Here is a 16,842-nt window from a genome sequence, read left to right as displayed (position 1 = left end):
ACGTAGAAGGTGCAACAGCATCGAAAGCAGCAACTATTCGTTCTCTCAGATAGTCAATATCACGGGCATTTCGCGCATATACCATTGCCATCAAATGTTCCCAAAGGTAAAAGTCCAAAGGTGTTAGATCCGGGGAACGTGCATGACATTCAACCAATATCTGGCTGCCAATTCATCTATCGGTGATGTTATCGTAAGGAAACTGTCTCACAGCGCTCCAATAGGGTGGTGGCATTCCGTCTTTCCTTATTACTTAAGCAAGGATGATAATGCTCAACAAATCCAAGTAGCCCTCAACACATACGGCTCCGTCGATGAAAAATGGGCCAACCAATAGCGTTCTCCACACGACACCATTACCTTACCAGTGCCAACCATTCGGCTGGTGAATTATCAGATAACTAGTATCGCACATTCTGCTTATTTCGCCATGAACACAAAAACTAGCCTCGTCACTGCGAAGGACTTCTAATTCAAAAGAGGCAATTGTTGAGACAACCATTTACAATATTCAACTCTTCGGCTACGCCGCTTATTAAAGGCATGTGCAATGGCACGTGAACATCTCTTCCCAGACGTCAGTTTTATGTCGATGAGTTACTGTTGGAGGCATTTTAATGCGTTTTTTCCTGACACGCGAAAAGAAGGAAAAGGCAGCAATCATACATTCATAACTTTTCACTGGTTAAAGATACGTCGATATAACCTTCATCTCTGCATATATCGTGAATTTCTAGCCTCAATTGATATTTTATATCACCCCCTTTCTATTTATAATATTTATTTATTAATATTTGTACCGAGAAGAGTACATAAACTCGTCTCTTGTGCCAGTATGTAATTTGAGAATGACAGAAGGAGTAGCCGTACAATTTCTCCTTACGAACTGTTTGTCCCAAAGGTTATTATTGGTGAGGCACGATATTTCAACCCTTATACTTTATCCTGAGAATCTGTGGAACAAAGCCACGCGTAAAGGTAAAGAAGGGGAGAAAGCGAGTGGCGAAGCGAAGCAGGTAGCAAGGGCTGGTAGCTGCAATCCCATTCCCCTTCCACAAACTAACGTTCCTTCGCACGTGTTCATTGATCGAGCTCTCTCCAGTCATAACCTGTGCAGAGACTTGCTTTCGTTCGCCCGTTCCAGAGATTCCCAAACAAGAAGGGCCTCTCACCAACTTCTTTAATCTCGTCCCAATTCCTAAGCTTCACTGACTCCGGAGATACTGTGGCATCCTTCAATGTGGCTTCCTTTTCTTGCTACTCCCTGATTATGATCCAGATATCTAACTGGATTCCAACATGATCATTCGGTACCTAGGGCCCATTCTTTTGGTTCAGTGTGTACTACTGTTCAGACTACACTGATTGAGAATTACGATAATAACAGGTGGCGCAAAAGTCATCATCCTATTTGAACTGACCTTTATTTTGACATCTTGTTGTTTATATCAGTAGTGTTTTGTCAGTTAAATAAAAAGATACTCACGAAATTTATTGTGTGCGAAAATGAATAAGTATACCCCACAATTGTGACAATTTTACGTGACACTTTTCCGGACAGAGTAATATCCCGTTTTGGTGATTTGCCATGGCCGGCCAGGTCCCCCGATTTGACCGCTCCAGATTATTTTCCTTTCGGGATATTTGAAGTCATTGGTTTATGTGAATAAGCCAGAGACGTTACAGCAACTAAAGGACAGTATTCAGCATAAAAATTGAAAACGTTTCCTCGCAGATTTCCAACACCATGGAAAACGCATAAAAAAAGCCCAAATTTGCATCAATTCGAATGGTGGTCATTTATTGGATGTTATCTTTAAAAATTGAGGACATAAAACTTACAAGTATCAATAAAAGTTTAACAGGTGGTGACTTCTGCGCCACCGTGTAGAATGAACAGTCAAAATTTCAAATATGTTGACTCTTTATCTTCACGAGGATAAATAAACAACTATTATACATACTGGATCATTCAAGACAATATGATAATTTAACAAGAAATGCCGATTCCTAATTCTTGTCTTAAAACTGTTCTAGAATTTCAGTATTCAATTCAGATTCTACACAGAAATGACGGTACATGTGGCAATAATAGTTTGATCACGTCATGCATTGTTGTTCTGGTTTGCACTGTAATATATCAATACACAAGGCCTCTATTTATCATCTTGGGAAAACGTGGAAGTAAAAATTCTAAACTAGGCCTCTCTAGCATGACCGTGCACATCCATTCAAGTCTGCAAATATGAGAGCAGGATGCGCGTTCGTTGTTTCAGAAGGAAGAGACAGAGCTCAACTAAAATTATTGTGTTTTACAGCATGGCCTCCACAAGAATTATGAAGCTTATCCTGATGATGTCTTGAGTCGCAATAACGTCGAGATGGGTTCGGGACAGATTCCTGGTTAGGTTCTTGCTCACAGACAAGACATCCTCTGGATATAAAATTATCTTCTCTGTGCTTGCATGCAGCGTGACCATTCGCTATCATGCGCGCATGAAGAGATGGTCGGTTTATTGTTCCCAATTTGTCTTTCTTTCTTTCATTTCCTTGCATTTGATACAGAGCCAATGATAGAACAAAGATTCCTCGACTGCAAGTAACGAACATCTTTTGACTCTGTTGGTAATGACTATTCTTACACAGAATTTTTCGATGGAGCCATCTATCGGGGTAGTGCTCAACTTACTGGATGACGTAACTCATTCCACGCATCTCTGTGATATCTTCTTTTATGAAGATCTTTCATGTCCACCATAAATGTAGCTGTTCATGGTTTCCGAGATGATACAAAATGAAGTAGGAAGCGAGGAAAATCTCCCCCTTATTTGAATATTTTGAAAGTTCTCTGTTTTTAATTTCGTTCCTAGAGAGGAAGGACAGTCCCTTTAATCTCGTTTAACGAGCAATATCTCGTTTCATTTTAGTATTCATGAAGGACTTAAAATGAACTCTCCTTTTAATGAGTGCGTATGTTAATTGCATGGGCGCAGTCAAAAATTTTCCTTGGGGGGAGGGAGTCAGATAGTTGAGTAAAATTAAAAAGAAATCAAATAATACCAACAATTCAATACTAAGTACAAACTGCCAATATATTATAACAATATCCTTGGGGAAACTTCAACTCGATACAATAGATGAGCGAGTATCCGATAAAACTCTTTTTCTTGCTTTTTTCATCATACTGTTCATACACTGAAATGCACAGTTACTCTACTTTGATATATACCTTTTAAAGTTAACGGAAAATTGTAGTCACGAAGTTTACATTGTGCTACCTCCTATGCAATCTCAGTTTTGAAGTTTTGAAAACCCACTAAACTATTTATTCTTTCGATTAAGTGGCAGAACATAAAAATATAAAGTTTCTACTTGGTTCTTGCATTTTACACTAAATTTTTCCGATCTCTTTATTTTTCTTTAGTTATTTTGCTAGAAAATTATTCACTGAACTTTATTTCAGTTATTATCAGAATAATAAGTTGATGCTTTGTTACAAATGTGCGAGTGTGTGTAATGTAATGAACGATGTTAATTTCCAGACAGGGTAAACTCACCCCCTCGTTTCGACGATCGTGCTTAATTATGTACTGGCATGTCGAATATGCTGAAAGCATAATCTTGGAACAATAAACTTCAAGTATTTTATCTAAAAAAAAAAAAAAAAACTCCTTGAAAAAAGTAGCAAGTATTTGTTATTTTCTCTATCTATGAAAGTAATTGCAAGAATGCTGGTGAAATTTCGGTCTTGCGTTACTCTGTATTATATTCTCTGCACAAATGTTAACAAAAAAAGGTACATGACCTGGCAACTTTTCTCATTCAAACCCCGAGTAAAACGGTGGCACAAAATTTGTCATAAACTATCATCAACTGTTATTATTGTGCAGGGTTACTATTGTTTAGTGGCATGCTTATTGCCTGCTTCAATGTTAAATACAAACAAAACACACATACAAATGGAAGATAGCAGCAAAGTTCATAATTATGGCATTCATCCCCACCTGTAAAATTAGTCAAAACGGAAGAAATGCGACACAATAGACCAAAATAAAAAGGTGAATTTTCTGAATGCTTTCAAGTTTATAGCAAACCTGTCAGACAGGAAATGCATGTTCTTACCACCTCCGCCCACTCTTCTTTGAAGTGAAAAGTAACATTCCAAATGTGGTAAATATGACGTCATGTCACGTTCGAACTGGCACAAAACCACGTAATGCTAACCGGTGACGTCATGGCGCCTAACTTACAATGTTGCCAGGTCTGTAGATTTATTACAAAAACCTCTAATTTCAAATTTATCAATTTATCACAACAAACTCACATAAATCCAATACCCTTGCATACAGAAATAGGTTATCACCTTGACTAAATACAGAATTAAATTTGAAATAATCGAATCATCATATATTGGGCCCCGATAATAATAAAAGTAGGAAATCTTTAAAATAACATCGTGACAATTGAGAACTTTTATTGAGGAGCTCCCCCAGGAAAAAAAATATTTGTTTTAGTACGGTATTTAGGTGAAATTTGTAACTTTTCACAAAAAATGTAAAATGAGATTAGGTTAGAGAGGAGGTTCGGGTTTCCCATTATTGTAATGGCTAACCTCGTTGCCTTGTAACCGAGGATTTGACAGTGGCAGCACGTGTTCAGATTTCATTTATATGGTCTATTTGAGCATTAAATAAACTGTGTATTGGAGTACTTCTTACTGTATGTTTAAAAAATGTACAGCCACCAGCAAAAAAAATATGGAACACCTAGATCCTGCAATGCAACTTCCTTGCAAGGCGTTGTGCGCGTTGCCTACGCTACGGCCATAAGTGGATTTCAATAGCAAATTTTAAATGGCAAATTATAATATCGCCGTAAAGTTAGGCAACAGGATTTCAGGATCTAGTTGTCCCACTTTTATTGCCGCTGACTGTACACATGCATTCTCATTAAATCAGTTGTTTTCTTCCAATTCTCCTTTGTTCCGATGCATTTTATCAATTGTCACAACTCGTTATCTTCATGGTTGCGATTAGACAAAATTGGAAGAAAATCGGCGTTAAATAAGAAAAAAGAAAAATATACTTTTATATTTATATTTTAGTTATTTAGCAACAATCACAACAACAAGGATGAATGGTGGATTGAAGAAGATGAGGATGAATGCTGATAAGATGATGATTGAAGAACACACAACGACAGTACACAAGACAAACCCCACAGGGCTGGTAGTTCAGACGCAAGAGCCTCGTTAGGCTGCCAAATACACACACAATGAAATGTCCATTCCTTATGACGTGCGACTGCCATCTGCAATTCAGGTTTTGCTGTGGTTGCCAATTATTCGGCACACACCTCATTCCATATTACGAGTATTTTGCGTCGCTTATCAACCTCTTAGGTTAACTGCGACGACGAGAATTAATGATGAACTGACGAAACGCAGGACTAAACACAATCTGGGTTCGTAGCGCGTTACGCTGACGAAGGCTGGTTTCCGAAAAGCAAATTGTTACCTAGTCACGAGTGTAATTTTCAAGTCTGCAGCAAGATGGAGCCACAGGTCACGCGAACAGGCCATCTAATGAGCCTTCCGAGAGCAGGTTGCAACATAAAGTATGCCCTTTATCGCCAGGGGAGTTCGCCCTATGCGGTTACGGTTACGATGTAAGAGCTGGACCAATCACAAAAGCAGCTTGTGCACAATTGATGCGGAACCCAGATTCCATAACACAAAAACCCGGTGAAGGGAAGTCCATTATCCCTGAAACAGACATGACGTCATTTCCTCTCTCCTGCCAATCTGGGAGCCAGTGAGATCATCGATTACCAAGCGTTCGGCAAGGATTCGGCGTAACAAAAGGAGGAACTGGGGAACTCAGACTCAAAGGACGTTAGGTATTTGAATTCACTGAGAATTATCCCAAGACCGGGAAATTTTGGAGCCAAAACTTACAGGAAAAGGGAGAAGGGTATAAAAATATGCAGGAGACAATGACATTAGACGTCATGCATTAATGCACTAGACCAGCTTTTATTACTGGCCCATACTTGCATTGCACCTATCCTATAGTTTCTTGTGGAACATTAGCACCTGAAATACGGTCTCTCGTTTTAATTCGAACTCAGTAGTAATAAGTTTAATCAATAATAAAGACTGGAGACATAGCAAATTATTCCAAAATTCTTACAAAAGGGAGAAAATTCCGACAATAAAGGGGAAAGGGAGCAAATTACGACAATATAGGGGAAAATACCAACAAGAAAATAAATTTCGTCTTTGATTTAAATTGCAAAATGTGAAAACAAACTAGTTCTTGTATTTTACTCATTTTTTTCTTCGATTTAAAGCATGTAAATAAATATAAAAACCCAACTCTAATAAAGTAAAATGCAATTGCTAGCAATTGTTATGGTTAAGATAATGGAAGCCTATGTCAAGCTCACATTTGAGCCTTCCCGATGGCGTAGTGGTAACGTCTTTGACGTATAATCAAGGCGTCCTGGTTCGATATCTGGTGGAGGCATAAGTTCGGATCCTAATTTGAACTGTAGGTCCAATCCCGATTAGCCTCTTTGTGCATAAGTGGACTTGCAAACAAACTCAAGCTAAAATTTATATCCAAACTGTTTGGAGTGAAAATTTTATTAATAATCCAATAGCGCAACAGCCCAATATCGGGCCAAGGCTTACCTACCGACTGCTGGCCTCCCTCCCACGCGAGCCACCAAGGGGGCGTGGAGATCTGCAGCCAGACTAGGGGGGCGGGTGGTCAGCCCGACCGACCCCCAGCCGTTGTAGGACTTCGCGACCGGATTACGCTCACTCACTCGGAGCTCCCCAATTTCCTCACGATGGTGGGTTGCCACCGGCCCTATACGTAGGCCGAATAAATTCCGACCAGAGCCGGATTCGAACCTACGCCGTCGAAAATTTTATTGGTTGTTTATTAATAAGAAGAAATAAATAGTGCCAATTCAATTTTTAACAATATTAACAGTCCTTGCAGTAAGTCGAACTTGGCCCATTATTTTTGTGTACAGACGACCATGTCAGAGCCAAGAGAACCACTGACTGCAACGCTAAGAAAAGAAGGACCACACTTACTCCTGGTGCCGTTCCTAGACGAGGGTCGGATTCCCTCCAGCTGGTTGAGCCTCCTGAGGACGTCCGCAAGGGTGGACCGAAGGCACACGATCTCGTCGCTCTGCTCCAGGACCTTTTTCTCCAGGTCGGACACTCGCTCTCGGAGGGACTCATTCTCGTTCTCGATCATGTCATCTGGAACAGGAAGAAAAAAATAATTAAAGCTTTGTTTGTATAACCGTCTGGAAAACAAATGAATTTGAAATGCACTGTTTTGTTTCATTAAGTTCTCCATGATATGAGAATCGAGGTTTAGCGACTCTTGAAACTATGAATATCGACAGCAATTCAAGGGATAGCGTGACACATGTATAATTATATTTAAGAAGCAAGTGATTGTGAACAAGCACGTAGGCCTATCCAGGAATTCCTTTCGGGGAGGGTCTGAACACCATTTTTTAAAGGGGTATATATAGAACCTCACAATTGTATGTTTAAGGCCAGTGGTGACAATTGGGTGTCAAAACGGGGGGGGGGGGGGGGGCAAGGAAAGTTTACTTTCTCTTGGTAGACAAGGCTTAGCATTAAGAGGCCATAGTGTGATAGTGTGCAGACAAAAAATGGGGAGCAACTATCCCCTAAATCGTCGCCACTGTTTGCAACAAACAACTGGTTAGCCCCACATTGGACTCCACTTGCAACAAACAAGGCCGTCAGCCCGTTGCCTAGCACACGACACACCGGCTCGGTCCCCTCGACAGACAAAGACCGGGCGTCGCTGCCTACCAAATATCTTTCTGATATAAATATATAAATGCCACGACTACGCTCAGTTCCTGCGGGGCATGAGACCCCGCATCCCAAAGTTCGGGTAAGGGTCTGTTTCAAGATAATAATATAATCAAAAGTTAAATTTACACTTACATAACCAAGACTTCAAATTATATTAGCCCTTTCTCATGCTTGAACTCCACCGCAATCGCACCCGCATCCCACTGACCAGTGAGGATACGCATACGATTCGCGATTGAAATCAGCATAATCAATTCTGGCGTCCTCTGGATTGATAAGGCCTCCGCCTCACTGACCAGTAACGGCGGGACACCTCTCCAACCAAAAGGAAGTCAGTTAATTTATACTTATTAGGCAAACTTACTACAAAGAAATACCAAATAACGATTATAAATTTATTTACTAATCCATATATATGTTAGGATAAAAGAAAGTATACAATCTTCAGATCGAGAGAAAATTACAATGCCAAAATTTAATTTCTGTTCAAATAACTTCCGAAAAACATAGACTGAAACTTGCTTTCTCATAAAATACAATCCAGAGAGCTCCCTCTTATATATATATATCGTCCATATCCCAGCTTAACTTGGTTTCAATAAACAGGTGACAAATTAACAGTAATGATCGACAATTTCCATTAACCAAAACCAAAAGAAAATTACATAAACTTCTTATCCGTAAATATCTATTTGTGCTTCTGTCATATTTTCACTTCAGTATTATGTTCTTTAGAACTCTCGAGGTATACTACCCTCTTCGGGGCCAACCTCCAATAACATTCATAACTAAAGATAAGGGGAGCCTGTCTCTACCCAATTACCAAAGCCATCTCTCGGCCACAAACTACAAATGTTCGCTTGGAATTCCATAACATAACAGGGGACTCTGTCTACCCTTTTTGGCTACTTACATTGCAAAAGCAAAACAATAGACTTTTACATAAAACGAATTTCTATAAAAACATACTCGACCGGTCACCTATTATAACTGTTTCTAAAATATATCTAACATAAAACCAAAATAAGAGAAACCAATAAACGTTCCGGATACTCAGACTTTAAAAACGGACGTGAAACTATATAAATTATTAGATTTAAGAGACATCCTCTGACCAAAGGTATGCTCTCGGATTTAAGTATCAAAGAAACAAATTTATTTAAATGAACCTCCTGACCAGGAGAATTCAAAATGATTTAAGAATTAAAACAATTAACTCGACGAGAAGGATGTATAACTTGAATTTATACCGGAGTCACACTGACCAGTGCCAACTTCGATAGAATTTATGAAACAAAATTTTAAATTATTAAGATTAATTATGTATAAATCAAATTATTTACAAGCCTGCCAAAGTCCCCTTTAAGGATCATGCTGACCAGCACAAATCCAGAAAGTTGGCTTACGGAAAACGCAGGACATTGTAGAAGGGAGAGCTGACCAGCCACTTCCCTCACAATGCCTGTGTTCTCCCAGCCCTGGACCTCGACAAGCGATTTAATCACCTAACGATTCCGGAACCTACTGCTATACTGAATCAATTTGCCAGCGAGAACGCTGATATTTATACTTGCGAGATTGCGCAATCCTATTTCTCAACAAAAGATTTCGACAAACTGAAAAGTTATTTTTAGCATCTAACAATTACCCTTTCCAAAAGACATATCCAGAAACACAATGCAAGCTAAACTTATTTACAAACCCACGCAGCGCCGAACGAAAAGAACTCATTGTTGTTAACCCTCCAGTACTCGCGCGGGTGACCATTGTCACCCAGCCCCTTTGTTTTCGTTACCGCCAAGTAGTGTGGAGGAGGGGAGTGGTAGGGGCTTCAGTACCTTCCACCTACATTTCCAGCTACCTGACTAGTGTGCTTTTGCATGTTGTAGTGAAGAGTGGCCCGTGTTATTGCGCTTGAAAGTCAGTTGGGTGACACTTGTCCCCCGCGCGATTAACGGCGTTATGAATGCACCAAAGCGTCCACGACTCTGTAATAGTTCTCTTATTTTGGACGTATTGCTTGGTGAGAGTTCCGATGAGGACGATGTTGTGGAAAATGATAGTGACGATGGTGGAGATGACCATTTAGATGTCCAGGACGATCTCTTTGACACCGAAGAAGAAGGTGAGCCACAAAAGGACCAAGTGAAAAATGTCGAAAATGACCTGACGCCAAATGCGGAAGAAGAATCCAGTGATGAAGAGGACATCCCATTTGCAAATTTATGCATGGTAAGAGACCAGTTTAAAAATGTAATGAAGTGGAAGAACTATCCCCTCAGCTCAGAAATGTACGAACCATAGCTGACAACATTATTTTGCGGCTCTCAGGACCAACTGGACAGGGTAGGGAAGCACGCAGTGCACTTGATTGCTTTGTACTTTTTAACGTTATTGGAACTATAGCTACATCAACCAACATTTATATTGACCATGTAAAGGAGCATTTTAGCCGAGAGATCGGTTTGCGCCTATCAGAGAAGTCCTAGAACTTGTGGGGCTAAAACTTGTGGTCAACGCTTCAATCATTTACAAGTTCAACAATGCTGCAGCTAAACCACCTGCAAGACGAGAATTATTGAAAAGTTTGGCTTTAGAACTTACAAAACCTCTTATTGAGAGTCTAATCCAGCTTTCTTTCATCCCTGTACATCTGAAGAGAAGAGAAAAGGCCCTTCTTGTAATCGAAGAAACTCTTCAGCCTGAGCGCAGACAACAAGGTAACAGTAGAGGTCACTGCTATCTGTGTGGGAGGGCGAGAGACAAAACGACCAGAAAACATTGTGAAAAATGTGACCGTCATATCTGTAATGATCATTCATCAATTGTTTGTATGTACTCAATGCTTGGAATGGGACTAAGGTAATACAAACATTGCAACTGTAAAATATTGCTCACTTCTTAGTATTCTTATGTACAAATGTATTTCTGTAGTTTAACATTCATTTCAATCTTGATATCCAAAATGTGAAACAAAATAAGGAAATTATAGGCCTAGTCATTACATTGAAATTTTCAACCTACAATATGCGTAAAAAAATATTACGAGCAACAAACATTGTTGTGACTGTACTCTTTCTATATGTAAAATGCAGGGTACGATTTAGCGATTTCTTTTGCCTTGTAAAAATGGCCAAAATATGTTAATATATATGTTTATGGATTCTCAATAAAGCTGTCTTTCAGATGACCAAGGAAATTTACAATGTTACCCTGCATTAAAAAAAAGTTATGGTAGCCAAAAGTTTAAGATATTTTTTCCATCCAAAATTTTTATAAAGAACGATTTGGTATTTTTTTCTTTACAACACCTGTTTGATACAAAAATAATACAAAAAACACTTTAAGTGTCACTAGAATAGATTGTAAATATAACAAAACAAAAAAATTCACCATACTATAATTAGTCTTTTTGAAATAAATAAAATACCTTATGGGTGACAACTGTCACCCGCGCGAGTATCCGTGTTACGGGATGCCACGCGAGTACTCGAGGGTTAAGGAAGAGAAACAACGCAAGCTTCTACTTGCTTTGCGTTCTTCCTCGTTGGGCCGAAACTGCGTTACAATGTTAACAAAGATAAAAGATAAAAATGTACATTCAAAAGATTAAAACTCCAAATGAATTTATACGAGGGCTATTAAATATTAAAAAGATTTGCCAAAAATTTTTCAATCGTTACATGTTTAAGGCTGTCATTTTCATCAGAACGTGAAATCGGAACATTTTTTACCACTCAACTCCTCTGTTTCCATGCTGTAACGGAACCATCTCAGTATGTGTGTTTGTCCATTACTTCTCATAAAGCATCAAAACATCTATGTACCAGAAGTGTTTTTACGAAGGCACGGTTGCCAGGGACGTCGTTAGGGGGGGGGGGCACACGGGGGCACTGGCCCCGGCAAACGTCCACGTGGCCCCGGGAAACTGTTCTGTAGTTGCTGGAAATTTTACTTTGATGACAAATATAGCAAAATAATCCTTCAGTAAATTTTGCTTGCAGTTTGAAACACTTCTTCAAGTTTCAGTAGCACGAACCCAAGCAGGGCATTTCTTTCCTATTTCCCTGTTTCTTGCTTGTTGAACACAAACAGATGTATTTGGAGGGGACGCAGTTAATGGTTTTGTGGTCCGCCCCGCCCCGGTCAAAGAAGTCCTATTGAAAATGCACTTTACTCCCTGCTGCACACCAGATCCAGAATCCCCCCCCCCTAAAAAAAACCGCACTTTCTCTTCATCTGGCCCTGCACTGGCACCATGGGCGCCGAAAAGACGACACAGACAGGAAGATTTAGCTATGGGTGGCTAGAACTTTGTGGGTTAAATATTTTATGGTTCAGAAAAGATCCCCATGCGTTTCAAATTCCAAGAACAGAATTCTATTGCTTGTCCCTTTTTCGGCGCGGGAATGAATGACATAGCGGTTCTTCTCACATGCATTCAACCCTCCTTTTAATGACCTGCCCTGCAAAGGAGGGGAAATGCCACTTTCTGAAAATTCGGAGAAACATCGAAGCGGTCGGTTCCTCTGTTGATTTGGTGGACAGTTGATATCTGTCAGACAGTTTGAAGTAGGATTTGTGGTCCGTGCGGTGTAAACTTCTGTAAACGCGAGAATATAGCATCACGAACTGTTTGTGATCTCGTTTTCCTACATCGCGAGTAAAATGTCGAATGAGAAGCTGCCAGATTGTCTTCGTCTGGAGACAATGGATCAGGATCGACCAATATCCAACATATTGGCATTCTAAAAGAGAGTCTGACTACCACACAAGATCCTGGGTTCGACTCCCAGGGTGGTTGATCTCATGTATAATGAAGAATAAACCACGTTCCAATTAAGGAAGGAAACTAGGTATGTAGCAATTGTTTTTACAGCAGTCTGCATGCTCTATAAGTATTATGTTACAATTTTTTTTTTATATATTTCTGACTTTCTGTGATTTTTCTTGATTTAGCCTCCACCTGCAAACAAGGGCGCCGACTTTCCAAAATTTCTGTGGGTGCATATCAATGGCGGTTAGATCTGTAATTATCAAGTATTGTATACTTTAAACAACTTACATGCACAATGATTGCAAGAGGCAATGATATTATCAACACGTTACTAAAAGAAAATACCACATTCATACAAATTAAAATGAAAAAATCTTCATAAATGCAAATAATTTTAATTGTATTGCAGAAAGAACTTTGCAAGGATTTTGTTGTGAACAGAAACTACAAAATGACTAACTTTATGTACCAAATAATAATAATAATCATCATGACATGTTAAATTTTCAATATAAAACATATTCCTTCTTACGTCATTTTCACTTATGAATTTGTTTGCAATTTTGGTAATGTCAATATGTTTAGTCATTTCTTTATGAACATGCAAAATTGCCAAATCATTCAATCTTTTTTGGGTCATTGTGGACGCAAAAAAGTTTTCAATCGTCTAAGTGCTGAAAATGACCGCTCAGAGGTACAAAAAGTAACAGGTATAGTTAAAATCACCCGTACAAACTTCACAAATTCTGTGAGCATTTCACGCATGGGACCACTGTTTTCTCTACTTAAAATATTTGTAATGTCTGACAAGTTGGCCACTTTTTCTTTGTTCGTTCTTCACACATCTAGAAACATGTCCCTGTGCAATGTTAGCTTGTCCTTATCAAAGTCTGGCCCATAGAACTGCAGAATTCGATCAGCACCAATTTGACCGATAGCAAAAGCTTCAAGTTGTGAAATAAGTTCCAAAACCTTTGCTTGAAATCTACGATTTAGCGAATCCACAGCCACATCAATTATTTCAAAAAATATTTGTCTGTATATTTCCTCCGGCGTTTGATACGTATGAGGATCACTACCTTCGTCGTAGCGTTTTGACATCTTCCTTTTTCTAGGCAAAACTGGTTCATCAATGTTAAATTCCTCCGCTTTCCTCATGGTTTCACTCCACAACTCAAAAAATATATGCCTTTGTGAAGTTAAACTTGCAGACAAAGTTTCCACGAAAGTTTTGATTTCTCGGTATGACAATGATTTCTTCTGAGAAGAAGAATGAAGTTGTTCAATCCTGCCGAAAACTGAAACAAACACATTTGAAACAATTATGTTTTAGAGGTTAGAAATTTGAACTTCCATCTCAATGTTTTAATTGCTTATTATTTTTTTGATAATGGCAAGTGAGAAATATTTATTTTATTTTGTATTTATCAAACTAAAAATCTTGTGGGTGCGGCGTACCCACAAGATTATTTATGTGGGTGCTCGAGCCCCGGAGCAGCCACGTAGTCGGCGCATGCCTGCTGCTGCTTAGGTGGCTAGGTTGGCTAGACATGCAAATATAATTAATCCCTATTCTCATACAGCGAATAATAGTTATAATATAATCATGAGTTATGGAGAAGAAAATAACTTATCAAGCATTTTCTGTTTCTATTTGTTGTGCAGTGGTTAACAAGTTTCATTACGATGCCAGGGGTGCTGGGTTCGAATCCCGGATTGGGCGTTTGTTAGTGTTGCCCACGAGACGAGACTTTAGCCTGTCTCGTCTCGTGGAAATGCTGTGAAATGCTGTCTCGTCTCGAAAATATTCGTTTGTCTCGGGACACATGATCAATCTCGTCCCGTCTCGTCTCGTCCCGTGGGTAACACTAGCGTTTGTGTTCTTTATGATGGTCCTCTCATCAATTTCACATCACTCATTTTCATCTTCATCGTCACGATTAGCCAAAAGGTGACAGAAAAACGAAGTAAAATAAACCAAATCAATCATTTATATATTTCTATATTACGTCGCTTTTCTACCTCTTGGGTTAAATGCGACGATGAGGATGAATGATGAACGGAAGAAATGGCGATGGACAAACATGATACAACCATACCTGTCCAATGTCCGAACCTTGGACCTCTGGTTTCGTAGCGTGTTATACTCACGTCAGTGGAATTCTTAGGCAGAAAAGCTGTAAAAGTAGGGTGAAAAGAAGCGAGTTGTACAATGCATAAAAAGCTATGTTTAGTTCTTCTAAAACCTTCCAATTATCGAGTTCGTGTTTTAAGTTCACTGTATGCACTGTAAGGCTAATCGGGGTTCCGAACCACTATGTGCCTCCATCGGGTATCGAACCAGGGACCCCTTGATTACAAGGCGGCGACGCTACCACTGCGTCATCGAGGAGGCCGTGAAAAATTTACAATTAGTCAGTAAAATGAATATTGAGGGAGAAGGCCTGCGAAGAGTTCTCATCTCATCGAGTCCCATAGTTTCGAGAGCAGAATTTGCTTCCATACGCTTTCAAGTACTTCCCAAATTGTCCTGACGGTGTTGGAACAGCACAGAAATTTTGGAACTAATACAATGTCACATACCCAGGGAAGGGGGGGGGGGGGTTGCAGTCCTTTCCCGAAATCCTACAAATATCTGATTTTAATAAAGTGTAGTAGTAATTAAATTTACTTCATTAATAGGATTAAACATCTTGTATATGGTAAGTTGCAATATACCAAGAAATTCATCTTCAGCGCATTTACTCCCCCCCCCCAACCTTTTCGTCCTTCGATGGCGGCTGCCGATAAGGGATAACCCCCTTCGAAAATCAAAATCTGGCTAACGGCCTGGCCACCAGGGATCGAACCTTGAACCTTTCGATTGATTGATTAATGGAACTGGTGTTTTAAGTCCACTTTATGCACAGTAAGGCTAATCGGGACTGGACCTACAGTTTAAAGTGAGTTCCGAACAACTATGTGCCTCCATCGGGAATCGAATCCGGGCAGGTTGTTGAACCTGCCGAACCAAAGACGAGAGCGTAATTATTTGAGCGTGTGGGAACTTTGTTTTATCCAGTGCCATCATATATTCAGTTTTCCACACACAAATAAGATTAATTTTGAGAAATTAGACGTGTGCATATAATTTCTGATCGTCGTCATTTCCCAAGTGAACAATCAGATGCCATAGAAGACTCGGGCCCGCCCTTTAGAATAGTGCTTAACGCGGTCACCTTGAACTAAGAGATACCGGATTCGATTCCGGTATGAACTGTATACATTAGATGCCTAGCTTCAACTCATTACGCACACATTTCATATTTGCACTGTTGCCAATACTTGTAAACCTGGTTCCAGGACTTTATATCTAAAACAACGGATAAGTGTTTTATCTACTTCTCAATTTTCTTCCAGCAAATTTACACATCTAAAGACTAATAACATTGTTCTTGGTGTATCAGCCATTAAGCTAATGAGTTCATTCTGCATTTAGTTTCCCGAATAATGGCTGTGTATTTTGCGAGAGTATATCCGTATTCTGATGGGGGTTACAGAGGAAAATGATGTTCCTTTCCAAATTATTGATTGATTGAGTTGGTGTTTTAAGTCCACTTTATACACAGTAATGCTAATCGGGACTGGTTCTACAGTGTAAAGTGGGATCCGAACCACTATGAGCATCCACCGGGTATCGAACCCGGAACCCGTGGATTACAAGGCGACGATGCTACCATGCGCCACCGAGGAGGCCTTTGCTCCTTTTATTTCCAAGACACACACATACATATATAATGTATGTATACAGTATAGGCCTATATGATGTATAAATAGTTTATTAATTTATAACAGTTTGATAGAAAAATCTTACGTTTGCCCCCCCCCCCCCAAACTGATCAACCTAGCTACGTCCCTGACGGTTGCACAATCCACTCGACAACACGAAATTCAAACTGTGGGCTGCGAACTGGACGCTGACAGTTCTCGAATATTTCACTCTGATTCGAGCCTGAACACCACTATACGACGCACGGTTTTAGAAGCGATATCGGGCGGAGTTACAGAGAGCGTGTCCTTAGCGACCAGCCAATAGCAGGAGTGCAACGTTGTACAGTTAGGTTTGCGCGCAATAAGTTCTTTATAAAACTCGCCACTTTAAGGTTCATCATTGTATGGGACACGACATTATGAACCTGACTGTCCA

General features: G+C 39.7%; 1 protein-coding gene across 7 annotated transcripts in view; it reads right to left on the bottom strand.

The window, feature by feature from the left end:
- Positions 1 to 16,842, bottom strand: part of LOC145980801 (echinoderm microtubule-associated protein-like 2) — a 631,445-nt gene that overhangs the window by 126,928 nt on the left and 487,675 nt on the right. For all 7 annotated transcript variants that reach the window (XM_083113888.1, XM_083113889.1, XM_083113892.1 and 4 more), the window contains exon 2: positions 7,109 to 7,282. In XM_083113888.1, coding sequence (XP_082970014.1) covers positions 7,109 to 7,282 — 174 coding nt within the window. The remainder of the gene's footprint in view (positions 1 to 7,108; positions 7,283 to 16,842) is intronic.

This window comes from Lepisma saccharinum, chromosome 28 (assembly GCF_977018435.1).
Source record: "Lepisma saccharinum chromosome 28, izLepSacc3.1, whole genome shotgun sequence".
In the NCBI taxonomy this organism is placed as follows: Eukaryota; Metazoa; Arthropoda; class Insecta; order Zygentoma; family Lepismatidae; genus Lepisma; species Lepisma saccharinum.
Note: the sequence above shows the minus strand (reverse complement) of the source record. Positions and strands in the feature narration are given on the sequence as shown.